We start from the raw sequence: 24,691 nt of genomic DNA, 5'->3' as shown, positions 1-24,691 counted from the left end.
ATGTAATAGTCAGTGGTAGTGTCTGTCATGTAATAGTCGGTGGTAGTGTCTGTCATGTAATAGTCGGTGGTAGTGTCTGTCATGTAATAGTCGGTGGTAGTGTCTGTCATGTAATAGTCAGTGGTAGTGTCTGTCATGTAATAGTCAGTGGTAGTGTCTGTCATGTTATAGTCAGTGGTAGTGTCTGTCATGTACTAGTCAGTGGTAGTGTCTCATGTTATAGTCAGTGGTAGTGTCTCATGTAATAGTCGGTGGTAGTGTCTCATGTAATAGTCAGTGGTAGTGTCTCATGTAATAGTCAGTGGTAGTGTCTGTCATGTTATAGTCGGTGGTAGTGTCTGTCATGTTATAGTCAGTGGTAGTGTCTCATGTAATAGTCAGTGGTAGTGTCTGTCATGTAATAGTCGGTGGTAGTGTCTGTCATGTAATAGTCGGTGGTAGTGTCTGTCATGTAATAGTCGGTGGTAGTGTCTGTCATGTAATAGTCGGTGGTAGTGTCTGTCATGTTATAGTCGGTGGTAGTGTCTGTCATGTAATAGTCGGTGGTAGTGTCTCATGTAATAGTCGGTGGTAGTGTCTGTCATGTAATAGTCGGTGGTAGTGTCTGTCATGTAATAGTCGGTGGTAGTGTCTGTCATGTAATAGTCAGTGGTAGTGTCTCATGTAATAGTCGGTGGTAGTGTCTGTCATGTAATAGTCGGTGGTAGTGTCTGTCATGTAATAGTCGGTGGTAGTGTCTCATGTAATAGTCGGTGGTAGTGTCTGTCATGTAATAGTCGGTGGTAGTGTCTGTCATGTAATAGTCGGTGGTAGTGTCTGTCATGTTATAGTCGGTGGTAGTGTCTGTCATGTAATAGTCGGTGGTAGTGTCTCATGTAATAGTCAGTGGTAGTGTCTGTCATGTAATAGTCGGTGGTAGTGTCTCATGTAGTAGTCAGTGGTAGTGTCTCATGTAATAGTCGGTGGTAGTGTCTCATGTAATAGTCGGTGGTGGTGTCTGTAATGTAATAGTCGGTGGTAGTGTCTCATGTAATAGTCGGTGGTGGTGTCTGTCATGTGTGTTCCTTGATAACAATTGTTCATCTGAGAGTTTCTGTAGTGGTCCCAGTAATATTAGTTGTTAAAGTGGACAGAAGTAGCATATCACATGACATGATTAAGCTGCATCCGAATAATAAAAAAAAAATTATAAATTCAGTTGCCAGAACAATACATTCCACTCATCTTGGGATGTTTGATTTGAAAGGGAACTTAATTTAATTGTAATTATAACCACGCTAATTATCTCTTTAGTCTTCCCTTTCATCTGTTTCTATCAGCGGATGTCTCTCATTTGCCTAAGACTCACTGTGTTGAGCGTTATGTAAGAGTGATTGTTATTCGGGATGCTTTAACTCTGGACTGTCCCTCATGCCTCTCGTGGAGGGCCGTTTCGTCCTACTCTGCTCCATGCAGGACCGTCACGCTGCCTAACCAGATGTGGAAAGAGCAGCGAACTATTCTGGTCTTAGCGTTTCGGTAGTGCCCATGAGCAAGCAATACTTTCCGTCCGTCCGTTACTGTGCGATAAACGAGGAGCTGGAATCACCGCGCCGATTCAGCGGCCAACAGGGAAACTCCCACTTCCGTGTTCACCAGCGACGTTGATGGTCGGCCGACCAATCGTGAGTCACCTGATCCAGCGGCCCAATCGTGTCAGACATGATCGCTCAGTCACTCTTAACATGGCTGCTCGGGATCGTTGGCGTTTGTAGGCCTGGCCCGCTGGTCCGGTCCTGCCAAAAACAAGACTAACAAGTGACAGTTAGGCAGCACGGTGATGCAGCGGTTAGCACGGTCACCTCACAGCAAGAAGGTCCTGGGTTCGAGCCCCAGGGTAGTCCAACCTTGGGGGGTCGTCCCGGGTCGTCGTCTGTGTGGAGTTTGCATGTTCTCCCGTGTCTGCGTGGGTTTCCTCCGGGGGCTCCGGTTTCCTCCCACAGTCCAAAGACATGTAGGTGATAATCTGGCGGCCTGTCCAGGGCGTCTCCCCGCCTGCCGCCCAGTGGCTGCTGGGATAGGCTCCAGCATCCCCGCGACCCCGCGACCCCGAGAGCAGGATAAGCGGTTCAGATGATGGGTGGATGGGTGGAAGTGACGGTTGGTTTTTGAAGTGTGCAATACTCACAAGGTACGAGGGCTGTGTGTTGTCAGGAATCTGGCTATAAGAGCCGTAACAGGGGTCACGACGGGGGTTCGACCGACATGGGTTGTTTTCAGGGCCGATACCGATTATTGGCAAGTTGTATCACAATATATTGAATCGCAACTTGCAGTTCAATATAGTGTGATACGTTGCGATCCTGTGAGCAAGGTGGGTTCATACTGCGATTTCATAGGCTGTGTTCTTCGTGTTTACGCTACTTCCTGTCTGAGGTTACGTTGTTACAGTGGAGTGGAAGGGTCAAATGGCTGACGATAGATACAACACTGCTGTCTAAGGGTGGCGGGTTTCCACGCAACACAACCTTGAGCGCTGTCTGCCACAAGTCTTCCCATGTAAACTATCAATTCAAAGTCGACAGGGCGTCTGGGTAGCGTAACGGTCTATTCTGTTGCCTACCAACACGGGGATCGCCGGTTCGAATCCCCGTGCTACCTCCAGCTGGGTCGGGCGTCCCTACAGACACAATTGTCCCTACAGACAAAATTGTCCGTGTCTGCGGGTGGGAAGCCGGATGTGGGTACGTGTCCTGGTCGCTGCACTAGCGCCTCCTCTGGTTGGTCGGGGCGCCTGTTCGGGGAGGGGGGGGGAACTGGGGGGAATAGTGTGATCCTCCCACGTGCTCCGTCCCCCTGGTGAAACACCTGCCTGTCAGGTGAAGAGAAGCAGCTGGCGACTCCACATGTAGGGGAGGAGTCATGTGGTGGTCTGCAGCCCTCCCCGGATCGGCAGAGGAGGTGGAGCAGCGACCGGGACGGTGCAGAAGAGTGGGGTAAATGGCCGAGTACACGTGGGGAGAAAAAAAGGGGGGGGGGGTAGGCGATAGCTTTCTCACAGTATCACAAAACAAGTGTATCAGTATCTTTTTACACCCCTACTAGATACTAGTAAATTCTGCCCGCTAGTGCCCTAACTACCCCCCCCCCCGCCTCCTGCCCTGTGGAAGAGTGGGTGCTGGGGTGTTTGAGGTGGAGTCAGGTGTATGTATCCCTCGGGTAGTGCTACCATTTAGCTTCACGTGTGAGAACTCGCCTCCCAGGAGGTGGGAGGTGAAGGGCAGCAGGGTCAGCTCACCAGCCTGTGAGTTCCTTCTGCCCCCCCCCTCCCCCCCCCCCACGTTGTTCCCCTTCCCTCTGCTGTTCCCCCTCTCTTTCTCACTTCTTTCTTTCCCTCCCGGTTGTCTTTCCTTTTCCTCGGACCCCCCCGCCCCCCCCCCGCCCCCTCTCTGTCTACACTTCAGTAAATCATTGACAGCCCCTCCCTTAAACAGGAACGAGAGACTCGTTATCACACACACCTGAGGAATTCAGGGCCCGGGTGGGAAGTGGGCGGGGCCAGATTTGAGCCGCCAGGGCAGTGTGTGTGTGTGATTTTATTTGGGGGGGGGGGGCTAAGAACAGCCCATGACTCAGTGGCAATTCAATTTTCAATTTTACTATCTACAATCTATTCCTCAAAATGTCATTAGTAGAGCCAAATGTCTCCTTTTAGTCTAAATTAATAGTCTGTTGTTGCACATGTGGACGTTAATTTCGTTTTTGATTTTCTCCGAATGGATCATTCGTCTGAAATGGAATCCCTTTCAAAGGGTCTTGAACTTAACTTGTGTACACCTGTCACAGCGCTGTTACATTGTTCCTTTGTTCTGCCCATTCTATCAACAGCTCGCCCAAGTCTAGCATGCCCAGCATCTTGTAACGTCAAACGTTAATTCTATCGTTTCGGGCGTCCGGGTAGCGTAGCGGTCTATTCTGTTGCCTACCAACACAGGGATCGCCGGTTCGAGTCCCCGTGTTACCTCCAGCTTGGTCAGGCGTCCCTACAGACACAATTGGCCGTGTCTGCGGATGGGAAACTGGATGTGGGTATGTGTCCTGGTCGCTGCACTAGCGCCTCCTCTGGGTGGTCGGGGCACCTGTTTGGAACTGGGGGGAATAGCGTGATCCTCCTACGTGCTACGTCCCCCTGGTGAAACTCCTCCCTGTCAGGTGAAAAGAAGCGGCTGGCGACTCCACATGTATGGGAGGAGGCATGTGGTAGTCTGCAGCCCTCCCCGGATCAGCAGAGGGGGTGGAGCAGCGACCGGGACGGCTCGGAAGAGTGGGGTAACTGGCCGGGTACAATCGGAGCGAAACGGGTGGGGGGGGTCCCCAAAAAAAGTCACAGTACAACAGTGTTGCCATACAGTTTGATGTAGTTTGTGTTACATTAGATTGCCTGTGTTCACGTTGGTCTGACAACCCCCCCCCCGCACACTTTTTCTCCCCAGTTGCACCCGACAAATTACCCCACTCTTCTGAGCCGTCCCGGTCTCTGCTCCACCCCCTCTGCTGATCCGGGGAGGGCTGCAGACTACCACATACCTCCTCCCATACACGTGGAGTCACCAGCCGCTTCTTTTCACCTGACAGTGAGGAGTTTCACCAGGGGGACGCAGCACGTGGGAGGATCACGCTATTCCCCCCAGTCCCCCCCCCCCAAACAGACGCCCTGACCGACCAGAGGAGGCGCTAGTGCAACGACCAGGACACATACCCACATCTGGCTTCCCAACCGCAGACACGGCCAATTGTGTCTGTAGGGACGCCCGACCAAGCCGGAGGTACCACGGGGATTCAAACCGGCGATCCCCGTGTTGGTAGGCAGCGGAATAGGCTGCTACGCTACCCGGACGCCCAAAAATCCATTTTGACAAGGGTGGGGGCGACTAAAAAGCAACAGTGGCTGCTCCACCTTGTTTGTAGCTCTCGTTGCCAGAGGGAGAGTCAGATTGGGGGAAGCCGTGGATTTTAGCCTTAAACGTACGTTCTTGTCAAACCAAAAGTATTGCAAATGTAGGGTTTTTTTTTTCACTTCTAAACATTTATGTTCATAATATTTCTGGAAATGTCAACCCTAGTCATACACTGAGCTTTAAAAAGTGTTAACTCTTGGCGGGGGGGTCAAGTTAAGGGAGTCGCTCTGCAGGATTTCCATCCCCCGGTTGCTATTTCCAGACTGATAAAAGAACCGAGCTCGGCTCGGGGTGTATGCTCCGTTCACCTCCCTGGTCACGAGCCGTAGGTGGGAAGATGGCCTCCTCTCTGCCTTCAGACTGTAATTGAGCCTCAGGCCTGCAAGGTCTCAATCATCATCCTTAACTGATTACCATGTGATGCTCTAATAACTGTCTTGGAGTGTCCTTTTTCGGGTGCAGAGACAGAGAGGGAAAAAGGAAGGAAAAAAAAAAGCCAAAGATGGGAAAATCGCATAGATGCCTCCATCCCTCCCATCCACTCATCCCTCCCTCCTCCCTCACTTCTTCCTCTCCTCTTTGCTCTAGTCGTTGCACACAGTTTCCACAGGGTTGTCCCCGGCCCTGGGGCTTGTAATTACTGCCTCTGTGGCCTGGCACGTACCGCTCCGCTCCTCCCTCCCCCTTACTCAGCCCGCTAGCAGTTGGCCACTGGGCAGCTCCGCCGGGCCTAGCCCTGGGCCTGGGCAACACAAGTGTGGCATCCCGCAAAGAGAGCACGGTCCTGCAAGGCAGCCGGCTGGCACGTATAAACACGCTACATTCGGCGTCGCAGGTAGCTCCCCCGTTGCTTCGACTCCCCCCCTCCTCCTGCCCCGGTGTTTCCCGCTTCTCGTTCCTGCTATTCCGGTTGCATAATATTAATGACCGGTCTGTCCAGGGTTACCAGAGCTGAAAACAGGTTGGAAATAAATATCCCATCGCGTAATGAAGCGGTTCGCTGTGGTCCGTGGGCCTTTTTGTGTCAGCTGACAAGAGTGTAGGTTCTACAATCACTCGGCCATACTTTGTCAAGTCGGTCATGAACGGGACTCAAGACACCGTCGAGCCAGATAGTAAGTCAGCTGACAGCTATGTTAGCTGTCGTCTCGGAAGTTGTTTGTCTGTAATTAAGCCTGAAATTTCATGAGCTTTGGGTAGTGGCCGAAAGGAGGAGATGACAGATACAAGCTGCTGAAATGGGTTTCCTCTGTAGAGTGTCTGGGCTCAGCCTTAGAGATAGGGTGAGGAGCCCGGACATCCGGAGGGAGCTCGGAGTAGAGCCGCTGCTCCTTCACATCGAAAGGAGCCAGTTGAGGTGGTTCGGGCATCTGATCAGGATGCCTCCTGGGCGCCTTCCTTTGGAGGTTTACTGGGCACGTCCAACCGGGAGGAGACCCCGGGGTAGACCCAGAACTCACTGGAGGGACTACATGTCCAATCTGGCCTGGGAACACCTTGGGTCTCCCCAGGAGGAGCTGGAGGGCGTTGCTGGGGAGAGGGACGTCTGGAGTGCCCTCCTTAGCTTGCTGCCACCACGACCCCACCCCGGAGAAGCGGCTGAAGATGAGATGAATAAACCTGAAATTTAGTCCACCTAAGGGCCCAGACACACCAAACCGACGAGTGGCGACGAAGGCCGACTGTTGCGTCCCCTCACGTCGCCGCCGTCCGGGTCAAAACGTGGCAGTTGAACACACCACAAAGACCGCAGCCGATGACCAACTAGCGTGTACGTTCTACGCTGATTCGCTAAGCTGAACAGCCGGTCAGAGTGATCCCTCTCACCGCCGGCAGGGGTCCGACTAGTGCCGACGCAAAAACGAGGGGTCACGGACGCTCACCGACGGCTCGACATTGGCCGACGGCCTGGTGTGTCAGGACCCTAAGGCAAGTGAACGCTGCCTCCGGGCTAACCGGTCAGTAAGGATTAGATATCCGGTGTGAGAGCGTTTGTCTCGGCCCAGATCACCAGCAGGCCCTCCCTCACCACCGTAGAGCTCCGACCACAGACAGCGGTTGACTGAGAGTGTGTGTATGCAGATGCAACTTCTTTCGTTTCTTTTTTGGCTTTTTCTCCCTCTTACTCCCAATTGTACCCGGCCAATTATCCCCCTCCCCCGAGCCGTCCCGGTCTCGGCTCCGCCCCCTCTGCCGATCCGGGGAGGGCTGCAGACTACCACATGCCTCCTCACATACATGTGGAGTCACCAGCCGCTTCTTTTCACCGGACAGTGAGGAGTTTCACCAGGGGGGATGTAGCACGTAGGAGGATCACGATATTCCCCCCAGTCCCCGCCCCGACCAGGCGCCCCGACCGACCAGAGGAGGCGCTAGTGCAGTGACCAGGACACACACCCACATCTGGCTTCCTACCCGCACACACGGCCAGTTGTGTCTGTAGGGACGTCCAAACCAAGCCGGAGATAACACGGGGATTCGAACCGGCGATCCCAGTGTTGGTAGGCAGCGGAACAGACCGCCACGCCACCCGGACGCCCCTGGAGATGCAACTCGACGACTCCTCGGGGTAGACGCAGCTCGTCTGTGTCGGACACAAGCGAGGAGTGTGTGTTTTATGTGCGCTTAGCTAAATAATTGCCGTCCTGTTCGGTTTCCATCTGCCTTGAAATTGTTCCTACGGAGGTTCGGTGCCGGTATGCGCTGACCCCAATTAGCTGTTTGATAATCAGAAGAATGTTTGGTTAGGAGCGCTTCCTAGACTCACATGGTTTGTCTGAGGTGCTCTTTGGATGGGGATCTATGTAGACATGAGAAATCACAGGAAAACTCCAAGGCGCCGTCTTTGAAAGATGAAAATGAGGTGAATGTCGTCGGCCCTGACGAAGGCTTGGTGCTTGAGCGTGTCAGAGTTTACTTTATAGGCCTGACGTGACCATGCCACGGTGCTGAAGGCGTTTTAACTTTTAAAACGGTGCCTTTCAAGTTGGGATCTTTGGTCGTTTGATGGGTTTAATTCCATGAGATGTTAGAATCCAGTGGTGGGCCACAGCTGGTGACTGAGGCTGAAACATGGGCCGAGTCCCAATACTCTGCTGTGTCCTGACAGTGCTCCACAGCTGGTGACTGAGGCTGAAACATGGGCCGAGTCCCAATACTCTGCTGTGTCCTGACAGTGCTCCACAGCTGGTGACTGAGGCTGAAACATGGGCCGAGTCCCAATACTCTGCTGTGTCCTGACAGTGCTCCACAGCTGGTGACTGAGGCTGAAACATGGGCCGAGTCCCAATACTCTGCTGTGTCCTGACAGTGCTCCACAGCTGGTGACTGAGGCTGAAACATGGGCCGAGTCCCAATACTCTGCTGTGTCCTGACAGCGCTCCACAGCTGGTGACTGAGGCTGAAACATGGGCCGAGTCCCAATACTCTGCTGTGTCCTGACAGCGCTCCACAGCTGGTGACTGAGGCTGAAACATGGGCCGAGTCCCAATACTCTGCTGTGTCCTGACAGTGCTCCACAGCTGGTGACTGAGGCTGAAACATGGGCCGAGTCCCAATACTCTGCTGTGTCCTGACAGTGCTCCACAGCTGGTGACTGAGGCTGAAACATGGGCCGAGTCCCAATACTCTGCTGTGTCCTGACAGTGCTACATCATTTTTAGTTGGTTTTATTACATCAAAAACCATTTAGTATCGGGGCGCCCGGGTGGCGTGGCGGTCTGTTCCGTTGCCTACCAAGACGGGGATCGCCGGTTCGAATCCCTGTGTTGCCTCTGGTTTGGTTGGGCATCCCTAAGCCGGATGTGGGTATGTGTCCTGGTGGCTGCACTAGCGCCTCCTCTGGTCAGTTGGGGCAGTTGGGGGGGAACCGGGGGGAGTAGCGAGATGCTCCCATGTGCTACCTCCCCCTGGTGAAACTCCTCACTGTCCGGTGAAAAGAAGCGGCTGGGGACTCCACATGTATGGGAGGAGGCGTGTGGTGGTCTGCAGCCCTCCCCGGATGGGCAGAGGGGGTGGAGCAGAGACCGGGACGGCTCAGAAGAGTGGGGTAATCGGCCGGGTACAAGTGGGGGAGGAAAACAGTACACATCCTGGTGTTGTTACTGTGGTATGTTTCTCCGTACTACAAATATTTGGATCCCGAAAGTAAAGCTGGACCCCGTGTCGTCCGTACGAGGGCCGGGGTTTCGGGTGTTTGGACACCACCATATTTTTCTTTGACCAACCTGTTTCCACAACTTGGCCCCGCTGCTTTACAAAGGTCAGGGTTCGACCGGAAGTTGCCTGCCAGCCCCGGGAGACCCGACAGGAGGTTGAGGTCGGGGTCGGAGGTGGGGAGGAGACGAGTCAAAATAAATGAGACACACCGGCACCAGTCCGCTCTCTTGCCGTCGAAAAAAAGCGAAACCCGTAAAAAGACCGATTGGGAAAGGGCCCCTTAAAAAAACAGCCTCCTGGCTAAAAGCGGAGCTGTTTACCGGCTAATAATAGGGCAACGTCAACACGTCGTGCCACCCTGCCCCCTTCCGCTCGCCCTCCTTCTCCCGCCTCCCTCTCTCGGCCGAGCTGTGGGCAGAGCCAGATGCCACCCTGGATGCCCTGCAGCCTGCCGGCACCCTTCTGCCGAAGGAAGGAGGGAAGAAGAAGAAGAAGAAGAAGAAGAAGAAGAAGAAGGAGGAGGAGGAGGAGGAGGAGGAGGAGGAGGAGGAATCAGTGGAGGCGTGGTCACCAGGTGAGCATTCCTCCGCCTTGCCCCCCCCCCCCCACACACACACACACACACACACACCGCGGTTTGTGAACTTTGGTCAAACAGAAGAGCAGGGGGGCGTGCCAGACAAGGCCAAAGGAAAGTTCCAGAAGAACGGAAAAATGTGCGAGAGGTTATTGACCCGGGGTAGACACTCGGTCTCACCGTCGGCGTTTCACCCCTGTCCGACATAATGGCCGAAGCAGCACCGGGGTCGGCTTCCTGGCAGGCCTTCATCCCCGTCCGCCCTCTCCTGCGGCGTGGCAGGAGGGGTCGGACGAGTCCCGGGCTTTGATTTAGGGCAGGCGAGGCCGTAAATTGAGCAGGATTCGATCCCGGGCGAGGCAGGGAGGGCAAACGGGAGTGAGGGCCCGGGCCGGGGGGTGGGTGGTGGGGGGGTGGGGGTGGGTGGGGGGGGGGGTGAATGGAAGAAAGAAGAATGTTCGCTTTCTACTCGGCTTCCTTCGGCGCAAGAACACATTGGTTTCTCTGTGCCCAAAGGAGAACTAAGGCTCACCAGAGCATACATTTATTTTTACGATATTTAAACAAACAAATAACCAAAATAAATCAATGCGAAAACCTCCAAACTTGACCAAAGTGTGTTTAGGAGCCCCTCTTGCTGACAGCGAGCAAGAGACCACCAATTTCTCCCCGCTACCAGTCAATATTTGAGGAGCTAATTTGGAGAGTTTCTCCTCTCCATTTTTTTTTTTTTAATTTTTGTGTGTGTGTGTGTGTGTGGGGGGGGGGGGGCTGATGAAGGGTCCAGTGAATAGCGTGTGTTTTCCTGTCAGCCAGGCACTCATAATGTTGCACGAGTTTAAACGCACCCTTATCTGTCAGCCTTGCAGTCAGGAGTGTGTGTGTGTGTGTGTGTGTGTGTGTGTGTGTGTGTGTGTGTGTGTGTGTGTGTGTGTGTGTGTGTGTGTGTGTGTCGCACACCTCCCGTTGTGCCGTTCCTGCTCAGAAGTCTTACCTGCTCTCCGCTGTGCCGATAATGCTACTTTGATTAGCACCTTATCGCCGCACATGACTCCAGCCATGTGACGCCCACGCCGGGGCCATAAAACAAACATACCCGAGGGCCTCGGGACCGGGCCGAAGGGGAACTGGGAAATCAGGGTTTGCAGAATGTGTGTTTGTCATTTCGCTGCTTTATTAGCAGGCTGGGTTGCTCGGCGGTCTCGTGGACCCAGAGTTCAGGCCGTGTCCGCTCACGTTTATTCTGGGAGTTGATGCACAGGTCTGCAGAAACGGTGTCGACAGACTGCCTGTCAGAGCTGTGGAGAGGGAAGGTGATCACGTCCGTGTAGTGAGAAGACGGAGACCTGCAGGAAAATCACACAGGAGATGGTTTTGTTTGGGTCCGGCACACCGCTACTGTTCTTATGTTGTTGCAGACCTGCATGTTTTCTGACTTGCTGAGGTATTTGTTGCTATCAGAAACACAACGCAGTCTTTAACAGAACTGGAAGTGTAGGGGGGTCCGGGTGGCGTGGCGGTCTATACCGCTGCCTACCAACACGGGGATCGCCGGTTCGAATCCCCGTGTTACCTCCGGCTTGGTCGGGCGTCCCTACAGACACAGTTGGCTGTGTCTGTAGGTGGGAAGCCGGATGTGGGTATGTGTCCTGGTCGCTGCACTAGCGCCTCCTCTGGTCGGTCGGGGCGCCTGTGGAGGGGGGGACAGCGTGATCCTCCCACGTGCTACGTCCCCCTGGTGAAACTCCTCACTGTCAGGTGAAAAGAAGCAGCCGGCGACTCCACATGTATGGGAGGAGATGTGTGGTAGTCTGCAGCCCTCCCCAAATCGGCAGAGGGGGTGGAGCAGCGACCGGGACGGCTCGGAAGAGTGGGGTAATTGGACCGGTAAAATCGAGGAGAAAAGGGGGGGAACCCCCCCTCCCCCAAAAAACATGTGAGAAAGCTATGTTTCTGTGTTTGCCTGATTGTTTAGATTCAAGTGGATGTCTTATGGCGGCACGGTGGTGCAGTGGTTAGCGCGGTCGCCTCACAGCAAGAAGGTCCTGGGTTCGAGCCCCGGGGTAGTCCCACCTTGGGGGTCGTCCCGGGTCGTCCTCTGTGTGGAGTTTGTATGTTTTCCCTGTGTCTGTGTGGGTTTCCTCCGGGTGCTCCGGTTTCCTCCCACAGTCCAAAGACGTGTAGGTCAGGTGACTCGGCCGTACTGAATTGTCCCTTGGTGTGTGTGTGTGTGTTTGTGTGTGTGTGTGTGTGTGTGTGTGTGTGTTGGCGTTGGCCCTGTGATGGACTGGGTGCCTGTCAGGGTGTCTCCTCACCTGCTACCCAATGACTGCTGGAATAGGCTCCAGTATCAGGGATCAATGGATGTATTATTCAGAGAACACCGATGCAGTTAATGTGTGTGTGTGTGTGTGTGTGTGTGTGTGTGTGTGTGTGTGTGTGTGTGTGCGTTCACGAACGGGTTCTCCACACAAAGGCCTTATCTTGGCGATCTGTCCAGGTGTATATGGAGTCCCATATGAAACTTTTTCTAATCCACCCAAGAAAGTAAGTACTGGGCCGTGTTCAGGCTGTTTAGTGCCTCCATGGCAGCGGTATCCTGCGGGGTGGATTCTCCCTGTACCGTCTTTATTACATGGATGTGGCATTTGGATGATTCATGGTCTTTTATGGCCTCCAATTTTAGGTTTTTAGTCCCAATAATGAAACTGTTAGCTGTCTTGTTGGCGTCTGAAGCGTGCTGACGACATACCCAACAGAACATTGTCTGGCTCATCTCCTCGTAAACTAGCCAATCACGGGACTCTCTGTCTCCGTCATCAGTTATTCTCCACTTCTCGTTAAAAAAACGTTTTCGTGTCGTCTTCGCCTCTTTAACCCGTGTCTCCTCCTGGGACGTTTTCCCTGCAGACCTCTTCACCCCTGCGATGTGACGCCACGTCGTGTTTTCTGGCTCTCTCCTCGTCCTCGAAAGTGTCTGTGGGAATTAGCAGACTCGCAAGACAAGCGTCCCTATACTCTGCCTCTGATTGGCTAACCAACGATGGCAACAAGTACTAGCCAATCAGAGGCAGAGTAGGGCGGGTCATGGGGGGGGGATAAGGCAGATTCGCTATTCAGTACGTCACAAATTGCTACTTTTCTTTACCCGCCACCGTGGCTGGTAGGTGGAGCAAATTCACCCGCCAATACGCAAATCCACCCGCATTTGGCGTGTAGCGGGTGCTCATTTCCACCCCTGGTATACACACACAATCGCACATGCTCCGCAGAGAAAGGGAGAGAGAGATGCCAGAACACATTTTTGAATGGAGTTTTTGCACGAGCTTGCTGCTTATTGTGCAGTTATTCTTTGAATTTGGTGTTGGCTTCAGATTCTATGAACTAGAGCGTGCCCTTGCATAGACGCAGCAACTGAAGGCCACATTAGTCCTGGTCTCTGATGCACAGCACCACTTCTGTGGTGGCCTCGCTCAGGCTACTCGTCAGAGAGATAAGAACGGGGTTTGTCGCTGGGCTATCACAGTTAGAAAGACGAATGTTGATAACGAACTGAAGGGATCTAGTACCCTTTTTAAAAAGTTGACGTTTTTTTTTTATTCCCTAAATCAGGTCTGTTGGTTTTTAGTAGTTTATATTATATCATGGAATGACACGTTCTATTTGCCCTGAAGTATCTCGAGCATTTCCCTCTTCCGGTGTGGGAAGGTGGCGGCACGGATTGACTTTTGCGTCGGCCTCACCCAGTACCATCTGTGCAGTGTCTTTGTCCACGTCTGTGTTTAAGTTTGTCTTCGTGTGATGGCTGGGACAGCTTGGTCTGCTGCGTTCTGTGGGCCCAGGGACCACGGCCCTGCCTGGAGCTGGGCCTGAAGAGGAAACACCGAGGGCGGTCTGACAGGACGCGGGGCAGGCTAAGCTAGTTGCTAGCCCATACCGACCAACAATTCCGACAGTCATCCTGGCTGGTGTTTGTTCTCCTGGACAGTGATTTTTTTTGTTTAGTTTGGATATATCTATGTGTTAGTTTGGATATGTGTGTTCTTGTAGTTCTTGGACGTGTGTTTTTGTCTTTGTGTTGCACTGCTGTGGGCTGGGGGGGAAACGGTGTTTTGTTTCATTTCATCTACGCAAGTGCATGAAATGACATGACAAAGTGTTCCTGATTCCTGATCTCTTAACTGTAAACGCCCCTGTTTTGCAGACTCTACCACAGGTGTGCTCAGGGCAACAGGAGGATCTGGGGTTCGACACGAGCCTCCAGCACCTCTACACAACTGTTATCACCCATGTAAATGCACGCACTCACGAGCGTAAGCTCTCTGAGAGACACGCATCCCAGGAGCTCCAGCCTGATGCTAACGGACAAGAGGTTGACCAAGCAGCTGATCACATCCCAACGCCAGGTCTGTTCCACCTCTCTGATCGCTTAACTCATAAGCCATTTACTACACCCACGAAGGCTACACAATACTACAGGATGATTACTGTTTTTTCCCTTGTTACTATTCATATTGCAGCCATAGCAAAAGAATCCCAGTATGATTATTTTTTTGGTGTTGCAGCCATACTTTTCTTCTCCTCCAATTACGCTGTGATCTAGAGGCCAAAAGCCCTCTGAACCGTAGGGACGGGTACCGAAACCCGGTATTAAACAGGCATCTGTGCTAAATTATTAAAGACCATAGTGTTGATAAGCTCCGACGTGAACAGTTGTGCTATCAAGATTGGAGGAATCAAGAAAATATATTTCCGGGTGGCGTGGCGGTCTATTCCATTGCCTGCCAACATGGGGATTGCCAGTTCAAATCCCCGTGTTACCTCCGGCTTGGTCGGGTGTCCCTACAGACACAATTGGCTGGGTGGGAAGCCAGATGTGGGTGTGTGTCCTGGTCACTGCACTAGCACCTCCTCTGGTCGTTCGGTGCGCCTGTTCGGGGGTGAGGGGGGAATAGCGTGATCCTCCCCACGCGCTACGTCCCCCTGGCGAAACTCCTCAGTTGGGTGAAAAGAAGTGGCTGGCAACTCCACATGTATCGGAGGAGGCATGTGGTAGTCTGCAGCCCTCCGCAGATCAGCAGAGGGGGGTGGAGCAGGGATCGGGACGGCTTGGAAGAGTGGGGTAATTGGCCGGATACAATTGGGGAGAAAAAAATCCCCACAAAAAATTTTTAAATCACAAAAAGAATTGATCAGAGTACCGTTACAGTACCAGATCAATAAGCAATATTGGTAAGAGTAGTCGTACTGTTACAATCTTAACCATACCCATCCCTCCTGAAACGTAACCGATATAATTACCGCCACACTTACAAACCACAACTCCACATAGGAGTTATGATCCGCATTAAAATATTCATCTTATCCACAGTCACATACAATGAATGAGCAGGTAAAGGGTTCTTTGTGTTGCTCATGGTCTCTTCAGCGATACACATGGCTCCTGATGGACACATTAATCCCCTGCAGGAATCATATCTGTGATTCTCCGGCTGTGGCCATGTCCTCATACTATAGGTGAAGGGGCTACAAGAAGTGGACCAGGTGATGGTGACAGAGAGCAGAGCCTGCATGACCCAGCATGCACGGCTGAAACCAAGGTGTCCGACAAACCTCCACAACATCAGGTACAGTTTGCAGAACACCCTCATTTGATTTTACAAATCCCATTATAATTTACCATATATCAAAAACCTTGCAAAATAGGGGCATCCAGGTGGTCCACAACCACCTGGCGACCCCCAGAAATCATCACATGACCTCCACAGGGGTCCCTACCCCACGTTGAGAACCAATGAGCTAATCTGCCAGTTCTAAAATCAATATTACGGTACAACGGGGCATCCTGGTAGCTTGCCTACCAACTCGTCCATTGCCTACCAACATGGGGATCGCTGGGTCAAATCCCCGTGTTACCTCCAGCTTGGTCGGGTGTCCCTACAGACACAATTGGCCGTGTCTGCTGGTGGGACGCCGGATGCGGATATGTGTCCTGGTCGCTGCACTAGCGACTCCTCTGGTCGGTCGGGGTTCCTGTTCGGGGGGGAGGGGGAACTGGGGGGAATAGCGTGATCCTCCCACGCACTACGTCCCCCCTGGCAAAACTCCTCACTGTCAGGTGAAAAGAAGTGGCTGGCGATGCCACTTGTATGGGAGGAGGTATGTGGTAGTCTGCAGCCCTCCCTGGATTGGCAGAGAGGGTGGAGCAGCGACCGGCACTGCTCGGAAGAGTGGGCTAATTGGCCAAGTGCAATTGGGGAGAAAAAAGGGAGAGGTTAAAAAAAGAAAATGGTTTGAGTGCTGATGTGGAGCGCTTGTGGCATTTAATTGAGTTTTTCACTATCTACTCACACCAAAATATGTGCTTGTAAACTGACAGAATTACGCTAATTTGTGTCACATTTCTGTGGATCATCTGCACCGACCTTGTTTTCTGTGTTGAAGTGTCAACAGATGACCATAAATGTCTGTTTTAAATCCAGCTGCGTCAGCTGTCTTTGTAGGTGCATTCGGGCCTTAACACTAGAACGACCGGGATTTCACACCTACCCAAAACAGCCATGGGTGGTCGGTTTTTAAACTCTATATTGTGTCAAGATGAATACCCAGTTGAGATATTAATGCATTACATATATTAGTATGTCTGTTAGGAAACGGCTGACACCAAAATTAACATTTTAACAACTATAATACTATTTTTAAACTATTTAAACTTCAGAGAGACATGGTTGAACTTGAATAGCAGAATTGAAAAGGTGAAAATATTACCTGAAAAACAAAACGGAAAACACATATTGCTAAGCTAACAAATGTAATAAGGCCTATAAAACGTGAAATGTAAAAAAGAAAAAGAAAAAAAGAGGTGAAAATAAATATTAAAGCAGTCCCAAACAACGACCGGAACTTAAAAACTACTTAGAACGACCGTTGACCACCACGGTTTTTAAACTCTATATTGTGTCAAGATAAATACCCAGTTGAGATATTAATGCATTACATATGTTAGTATGTCTGTTATGAAACTAACTGACACCAAAATTAACATTTTAACGGCTTCTATATATATAAAGCTAGAGTGTATGTTTGTATGTTCGCTTAAAACTCCAGAAATACTCACTGTAGAACAAAAAGAAAGGTATCTTTAGAATCAGTACTTCCCAAGGATTGCACAGTTTGAAAAATATTTCAAAAACCAAGTAAAAATTTGATTTATTTGCGAAATTTCGTTTATTTTGTGGCAAAATATGGCGTCTTTTTGATATTCGATGCCATACGTTATTAAGCCATATTAATCAAAGAATTTTTCAGCCTCGATGCCAGGGTTATTAGTGCACATCGTCATCCTGGATTCGAGGTTGCAAGAGTGAGAGTGGTGAGCACTCTTAACTTACTTATCACAAAGCGGGTGACAATTTTTTGTTGCCACAAGACACGCAACATGGTTTACCCTGAGGCGCTTGAGCACTGAGCGACTAATACAGCGGTCCCCAACCTTTTTTGCGCCACGGACCGGTTTAATGTCAGACAATATTTTCACGGACCGGCCTTTAAGGTGTGGCGGATAAATACACAAAATAAAATGATACGACCGGCATAAAAACTGTGGTATTTTCTAAATATAATAATAAACGTGAATCCACTGTGTACACGTATGCAACTTTATTAGCAGCGTCCTCGTAACATCGCGCCAACAACATAACATGAGTAACATCCTCTCTGCCAAGTGAGTCATAGACGGATGTAACAGAGGGAATCCGGTCATTTTTCAAAATAAAACATCGTTCAGACTCAGATAATAAATAAAACGGAAATAATGTAAGTTATTTATTCTTTCTCTGCGGCCCGGTACCAAATGACCCACGGACCGGTACCGATCCGCGGCCCGAGGGTTGGGGACCGCTGGACTAATACACACATTGGTAAAGAAGCATGATGAATGGATTGAAAATTATGACATTTGATCATTTTCGTTAATAAGATTCGTTTATTCGACGTTCGTTTATCACATGTATCATATAAATTATCCTGTATTTCATCATCGATTGTATCGTAAAGATCAGATCCTGTTGGTTGTTTTGGTGAGAACTTTTTTCCTGGGCAACGCCGGGTGCCTCTGCTAGTGAATATTATTTTTCAAACAATTTAAAATGGCCGCTGTCCAACGCCTGTAAATGCTGCACTGCCTCGGTGGTAGTCATGGTGCGTCTGTAACGGCGTCTGTAACCAGTCATGTTGGACATAATCAAAAGTCACGTTTAGACTATTTCTCTGCACTGGAGGGCGCTAGTGTGTTTCTAGGACGGAGCAACGAACTTCATGAAGGAAATGACGCGACCAACACGCGTCATAAATACTGACATGACACACACGATGACGCACAAGTTACGAGCGGTCATTTTGACCATCCGTGGTCGTTTTAGGTAGATCTTGTCATAATTTTTTTTTGTGCGATTGATCTAAAACTCATTTTAATGCAAATATATGCAATTTTAGGAGAATTCAGGGAGCGGCAGGTCTGTATCTTTTCTTTTTTCCCACAAAGTTATTAAACTTTGAAAATCCAAAACCGCCAAATTGACGGCATTGGATCTGTCACCATAAATCTGCTGTTCTCTTCCAACAGTGCAAAAGTGGTCAATGTACATAACCACAGCTGGACATAAAGTATAATTGCTTCAATTACTTCCCTAAAGCTTGAGTCATATGGCAGCACAGTGGTTTGGCTATATGGTTAGTTTTCTTAACGCATTAACAAAGAATTAGCGTGGTAATTTTCCCAGCACGTCTTGAGGCGGGTCAGGGACGTGAAACGGTCGCCAGCACGCTTCCATCATGCGTATACCCGACTGTGATGTGAACATAACGGGAAAAGGGGCAGCGCCGTCAGAGATGTGTTTGGCCGGATGCGGTTGCAGAGCAGATCAAACGTCCTAAACTCTTCCTCTCTGCTTCCACAGACGCTACCTGACACGGCGGACCCTGCGGATCCCCCTTGCTCCAGACCAAAGAAGAAGAAAGCTAAGGGACTGTTCAGTTAAGACGCCATTTAGTGGGAGACATCAAAGGACAAACGAGGCGTCCATTCTCCAAAAAACGCCGTGTATTCTTTTCGGAAAAATAGACTTCGCCTCTGGATGACAAATGGTGAATGGATGGCATTTATACAGACTCTTCTAGACTACCGGCCACTCCAGGCTCTTCTAGACTGCCGACCACTCCAGGCTCTTCTAGACTAACGAACACTCCAGACTCTTCTAGAGTACCGGCCACCCCAGACTCTTTTAGACTACTGAACACTCCAGACTCTTCTAGACTACCGGCCACCCCAGACTCTTCTAGACTACCGGCCACTCCAGACTCTTCTAGACTACCGGCCACCCCAGACTCTTTTAGACTACCGACCACTCCAGACTCTTCTAGACTACCGGCCACCCCAGACTCTTTTAGACTACCGACCACTCCAGACTCTTCTAGACTACCGGCCACTCAGAGGTCTTTACAGTAGATGCCTCACATTCACCCTTTCACCGATGATGGCGGAGGATGCCATGCAAGGCACCAGCCTGCTCATCAGGAGCAGTTAGGGGTTCAGTGTCTTGCTCAAGGACACTTCAGACACACTCTCTGGAGATGCCGGGGATTGAACCAGCGACCTTCCAATCACTGGACGACCCGCCCCACCTCCTGAGCCATGCTGCCTCAAACACTGTCTTGTTTTTAAAATTTCTTTTTCCACAAAGACAATCTTTAAAGAAATTAGGTTTACATGATATCACTGTTAACGTTTTAATCTATATGTTAAAATGTTTCTTCATTAGTAAATAGTTTCATTTTAATTGTTTTATCAAACAAGGTGACTGGGGATGAAATTGTGGACTTTTGCTAAGCTTGAACTTAATGTAAAATTGATTTTTACCTGCAAATTGTAGTTGTTTTTGTAGTTTTTGTTTTTGTTTTTGGAATGTGACTTGGTAAAATACAAAATAAAGAACACAAATGACATGAATTTAATGCTCAAAGTGGAATAATAAACAGTATCAAGGATCCTCTGTTAAAGTACCTGTCCCTAAGCATGTCTAAGTATAACTGGGGAATGAAGGGTATATTTTGTACAGAGTATAAAAGACAAGAACTACAAGGGGCGTCCAGTTAGCGTGGCGGTCTATTCCGTTGCCTACCAACACGGGGATCTCCAGTTCAAATCCCCGTGTTACCTCCGGCTTGGTCGGGTGCCCCTACAGACACAATTGGCCATGTCTGTGGGTGGGAAGCCAGATATGGGTGTGTGTCCTGGTCGCTGCACTAGCTCCCCCTCTGGTCGGTCGGGGCGGCTGTTCAGGGGGGAGTGGTAACTGGGAGGAATAGCGTGATCCTCCCACGCGCTACGTCCCCCTGGTGAAACTCCTCACTGTCAGGTGAAAAGAAGCGGCTGGCGACTCCAAGTGTATCGGAGGAGGCGTGTGGTAGTCTGCAGCCCTCTCCGGATCAGCAGAGGGGGTGGAGCAGCAACCGGGATGGCTCAGAAGAGTGGGGTAATTGGCCAGATATAATTGGAGAGGTACTTGTTTAATGGATATTAACTAACTATGCATCCATGCAGCTGTCAACTTCCAAATGGCAGTAGCTGTCCAAGTAGAAACGGAGGTAGAAGGTGAAAGCAGTCGAGAGTTCATGTCTATTTTTATTTGTATGTGAGAGACTGGTGTGGATGTGGGGATGTTAAGAGGGCTCCGCAATGATGCCGCTTGTGCGCTTCCAGGACCTGGAATCAGAGAAGTCTTGGATGAAGGAGCAGCATGCAGTCGGTGGTCTTCTCCGCCAGCGGAACAACGCGCCGACCTGAGGTGCCATGGATGGACTTGGTGATGTATGTGCGACTCATGATGATTCTTGACATGCCGATTGCATATTTTACCCACATAATTGAGACATGGCATTTGTAATACATGGGATAGAAGCTTTATCTACATTTGACAAATTTCCTGATAGTGAAAAAGGTGCTATTTCCCTTCACTCCTGCTTCCCCGTGTAGTCCCCGTGAACTTGGACTGCACGTTGGATAAACTAAGTTGGATAAACTGGGCCATATACACCGATCAGCCAAATCATTAACCCACTGACAGATAAGTGAATAACATGGATTAAGTCGTTACAATGGCACCTGCCAAGGGGTGGGATATATTGGGCAGCAAGTGAACAGTCAGTTCTTGAAGTTGATGTGTTGGAAGCAGGAAAAATAGGCAACCGCAAGGATCTGAGCCACTTTGACAAGGGCCAAACTGTGACGGCTAGATGATTGGGGCATCTCCAAAAGAGCATCTCCAAAACGGCAGGTCTTGTGGGGTGTTCCCCATATGCAGTGGTCATAAAAGTGGTCCGAGGAAGAACAACTGGTGAACCAGTGACAGGGTCATGAGCGCCCAAGGCTCACTGATGTGCATGGGGAGTGAAGGCCAGCCCGTCTGGTCTGATCCCACAGAAGAGCTGCTGTAGCTCAAATTGCTGAGGAACTTAATTCTAGCTGTGATAGACAGGTGTCAGAACACACAGTGCATCACAGTTTGCTGTGCACAGGGCTCCATAGCCTCAGACTGGTCAGAGTGCCCATGATGAGCCCTGCCCACCACCAATAGCACCTACAATGTGCACGTGAGCATCAGAACTGGACCATGGAGCAATGGAAGAAGGTGGCCTGGTCTCATGAATCACGTTTTCTTTTACATCATGTGGATGGCCGGGTGCATGTGCATCGTTTACCTGGGAAAGAGATGCTACCAGGATGCACTATGTGAAGAAGGCAAAACGGCAGAGGCAGTGTAATGCTCTCTGCAATGTTCTGCCGGGAAACCTTGGGTCTTGGCGTTCATGTGGGTGTGACTTTGACACGTACCACCTACATAAACATCGCTGCAGACCAGGTACACCCCTTCATGGCACCGGTATTCCCTTATGGCAGTGGCCTCTTTCAGCAGGATAATGCTCCATGCCAGACTGAAAAACTGTTCAGGAATGGTTTGAGGAAGTTCAAGGTGTTGCCTTGGCCTTCAAATCCCCAGATCTCAATCCGATCAAGCATCTGCGGGATGTCCTGGAAAAACCAGTCTGATCCATGGAGGCCCCACCTCACAACTCACAGGACTTTAAAGGATGTGCTGCTAACATCTTGGTGCCAGATACCAGAGGACACCTTCAGAGGTCTTGTGGAGTCCATGTCTGGACAGGTCGGAGCTGTTTTGGTGGCACGAGGGGGACCTACACAATATTAGGCAGGTGGTTTTAATGTTTTGGCTGATCGGTGTATCCATATCAAGTCATTAAATGATGCTAATGATTGTATAGACCTTGCAGGTACAAACCCCTGTGGAGAATAATAATGGACAATTCAATCAATATGTGGTGCTGTGCCAAAGCCGAGAACATTCAGAGCCTCTGAAGATACCAGCAGCCACTGAAAGACGGTGCTTTGTCAGACTTTAAGAATGTAATTACACAACATTTAGATTGCTTTCTTTCTCCGTATAACTTCAGTTTGATAAAAATCAAATGAATTCCAGATCCGATGCAAGAAAAGAACAAGGAGGGAAATTAGGTGCAAATGAGCAAAACTTCCATAGAACAATGTAGAGACACTGAAGGTATATTGTGTGACTGGCTTGATGAGATGTGTTGGCTTGATGGCTGCACGAATTCATGTTTACAGCGGCCTCACCCAGTACCAGTGTGGGAAGATGGCGGCGTGAACTTGAGTTTGCGGCGGCCTCACCCAGCACCGTCCACGCAGTGTCTTTGTCCACGTCTGTGTCTAAGTTGGTGTCTTCGTTTGATGGCTGGGAGAGCTGGTGCTGGATCGGTTGGGAGAGCCTGGTCTGCTGCGTCCTGTGGACCCAGGGACCACAGCCCTGCCTGGAGCTGCTCCCGAGGAGGAAACACCGAGGGCTGTCTGGCAGGACACGGAAGCGGGGCAGGCTAAGCTAACTGCTAGCCTATGCAGACCGGCGGTCCCGACAGTCATCCTGGCATTCGCTCTCTTGGACAATACATTTTTTGGGGGGTATATGTTGTATATATATATGTTCTTGTAGTTTTGGGTAGTTTGGATATGTGTGTTCTTGTAGTTTTTGGATATGTGTGTTTGTCTTTGTGCAGCACTGCTGTGGGCTGGGGGAGACGGTGTTTCGTTTCACGCCATGTGCGCAGGTGCCTGGAATGAAACGACAAATAACCGTTCCCGCTTCCTGATGTTACGATGCTAAACTGGATATTCTAACAAAGGGCTGAACGAGGGGTCTTCAGAGTGCCGCGGTGGCAGTCTCTCACACGGTGCAACTCTGACGTCAGCTCCTCTCATATCTCCGAAGATGTGAGTACACGTACGCATTTCAACAGAGGGGTCAGAGGTCAGGAACAGCCAGTAGCTACACCTTCGGAAGCGAGCGTGGGCTGTGAGAGACCTCCCCAGAGACGTCTCGAGAAGTCATGGGGATCGAGCCTGTTACGCTGGAGTTGGGTACCGGATGGTCTGTGTGAACAACAGGCCTTTCAGGAGTTTGCAGACAACATCCGCCTATGAGAGGAAGTTGGGAAGCCTTGCAGCCTTGCAGCCTTGCAGCCTTGCAGCAGGTGGGCCGAGTAATATCAGAATCAGAACCTCGAATATTTCATGTCGAACGTTGCACGCAGACATTTCTACACACCTGGTTGATGGAAAGCCTTTGTGCAGCAACACCACAAACGAGCACCGCTCTCCCGAGCCGTCCCGGTCTCTGCTCCACCCCCTCTGCCGGTCCGGGGGAGGCCTGCAGACTACCACATGCCTCCTCCCATACATGTGGCGTCACCAGCCGCTTCCTTTCACCTGACAGTGAGGAGTTTCGCCAGGGGGACGTAGCGCGTGGGAGGATCATGCTATTCCCCCCACCCTCCCCCCCAACAGGCGCTCTGACCGACCAGAGGGGGCGCTAGTGCAGCGACCAGGACACATACCCACACCCGGCTTCCCACCCGCAGACACGGCCAATTGTGTCTGTAGGGACGTCCGACCAAGCCGGAGGTAACACGGGGATTCGAACCGGCGACCCCCGTGTTGGTAGGCAGCGGGGTAGTCCGCCACGCCACCCGGACGCCCCGTTTTGATTTTGGTGTCTCATTCCGAGAATGCAAAATATGCATAATCTGATTTTTTGTCTTTTATATTCACTCCCCCCCCCCCTTCCAGACTACCCACAATAAACCCGGCTTCCAGCAGTCTGGCCTGCCTGACACCGGTCAATAGTGCGGCGCCCTCGGAGCGGCCTTCTTCGGGGGGGAGTGATATGTTGACTCAAGGTGTTGCAGCACCTACGGAATGCCATTGAAGTCACAGTTGAAAAGTCACTTTTTGTCTGCACGGTTCACAGTCATGCTAAGTGTGCGCGTTCGCGTGCGTGCGCGTGCGTGTGCGTGCGTGTTTCAGCATGAAGCAGGTTAAAGAGTGACCAACATTTTAAGTATAAATTGCGTTTTAAGTGAAAGACATGACAAGTCCCCGGCCCGACGCGTCCTCACGCACAGTGGCGGGACCCTGGCCCACCTCCTTACGCGTGTGATAGTCTGCACAGTTCCCGCACGCTTCTGTGCGCGCGCACGTGCGCGCGCGCGTGTGTGGAGGCGTGCGTGCTCAACGCGTCTTAGCCGGCGTTCAAGACAAGGGTCCAAAGGACGGTCAGTGCGCCCTGGTCTAGACTGCAACAGCGTGGCTGTTGTTTGTCTTCTAGTCCTTGCTGGCCGCGTTACAGACACAGAAGGGACGGGGCGGCTGGCAACAAAAGAGATGAGGGCGAGAGCGGCTCCTTTGCCATGCCGATGGGAGGAGAGGTGGCGGTGGGCCGGGACGAGAGGGCAGGACTAGCAGGGCGCGGTCTTTCTCAACGGCACCTCATCTGTAGTATAGGAACTCTTCCATTTCCATTTCTGCCAACAGCCCTGCGCCACAGGGACGCATTGAGAACAAACCCGAGAGGCAGAAACCGCTGCGGGGACA

General features: G+C 51.1%; 1 protein-coding gene across 3 annotated transcripts in view; it reads left to right on the top strand.

Moving 5' to 3' along the window:
• The window catches only part of nhej1 (nonhomologous end-joining factor 1), a 50,361-nt gene extending 30,652 nt beyond the window's left edge, over nt 1-19,709 (top strand). For all 3 annotated transcript variants that reach the window (XM_056300997.1, XM_056300998.1, XM_056300996.1), the window contains exons 6-8: nt 13,877-14,078; nt 15,190-15,299; nt 18,630-19,709. In XM_056300997.1, coding sequence (XP_056156972.1) covers nt 13,877-14,078; nt 15,190-15,299; nt 18,630-18,710 — 393 coding nt within the window. In that variant the 3' untranslated portion in view covers nt 18,711-19,709. The remainder of the gene's footprint in view (nt 1-13,876; nt 14,079-15,189; nt 15,300-18,629) is intronic.
• The last annotated feature ends 4,982 nt before the right edge of the window (nt 19,710-24,691 follow it).

Source organism: Lampris incognitus, chromosome 21, assembly GCF_029633865.1.
Source record: "Lampris incognitus isolate fLamInc1 chromosome 21, fLamInc1.hap2, whole genome shotgun sequence".
In the NCBI taxonomy this organism is placed as follows: domain Eukaryota; kingdom Metazoa; phylum Chordata; class Actinopteri; order Lampriformes; family Lampridae; genus Lampris; species Lampris incognitus.
This window is presented reverse-complemented; position numbering and strand designations above follow the sequence as displayed.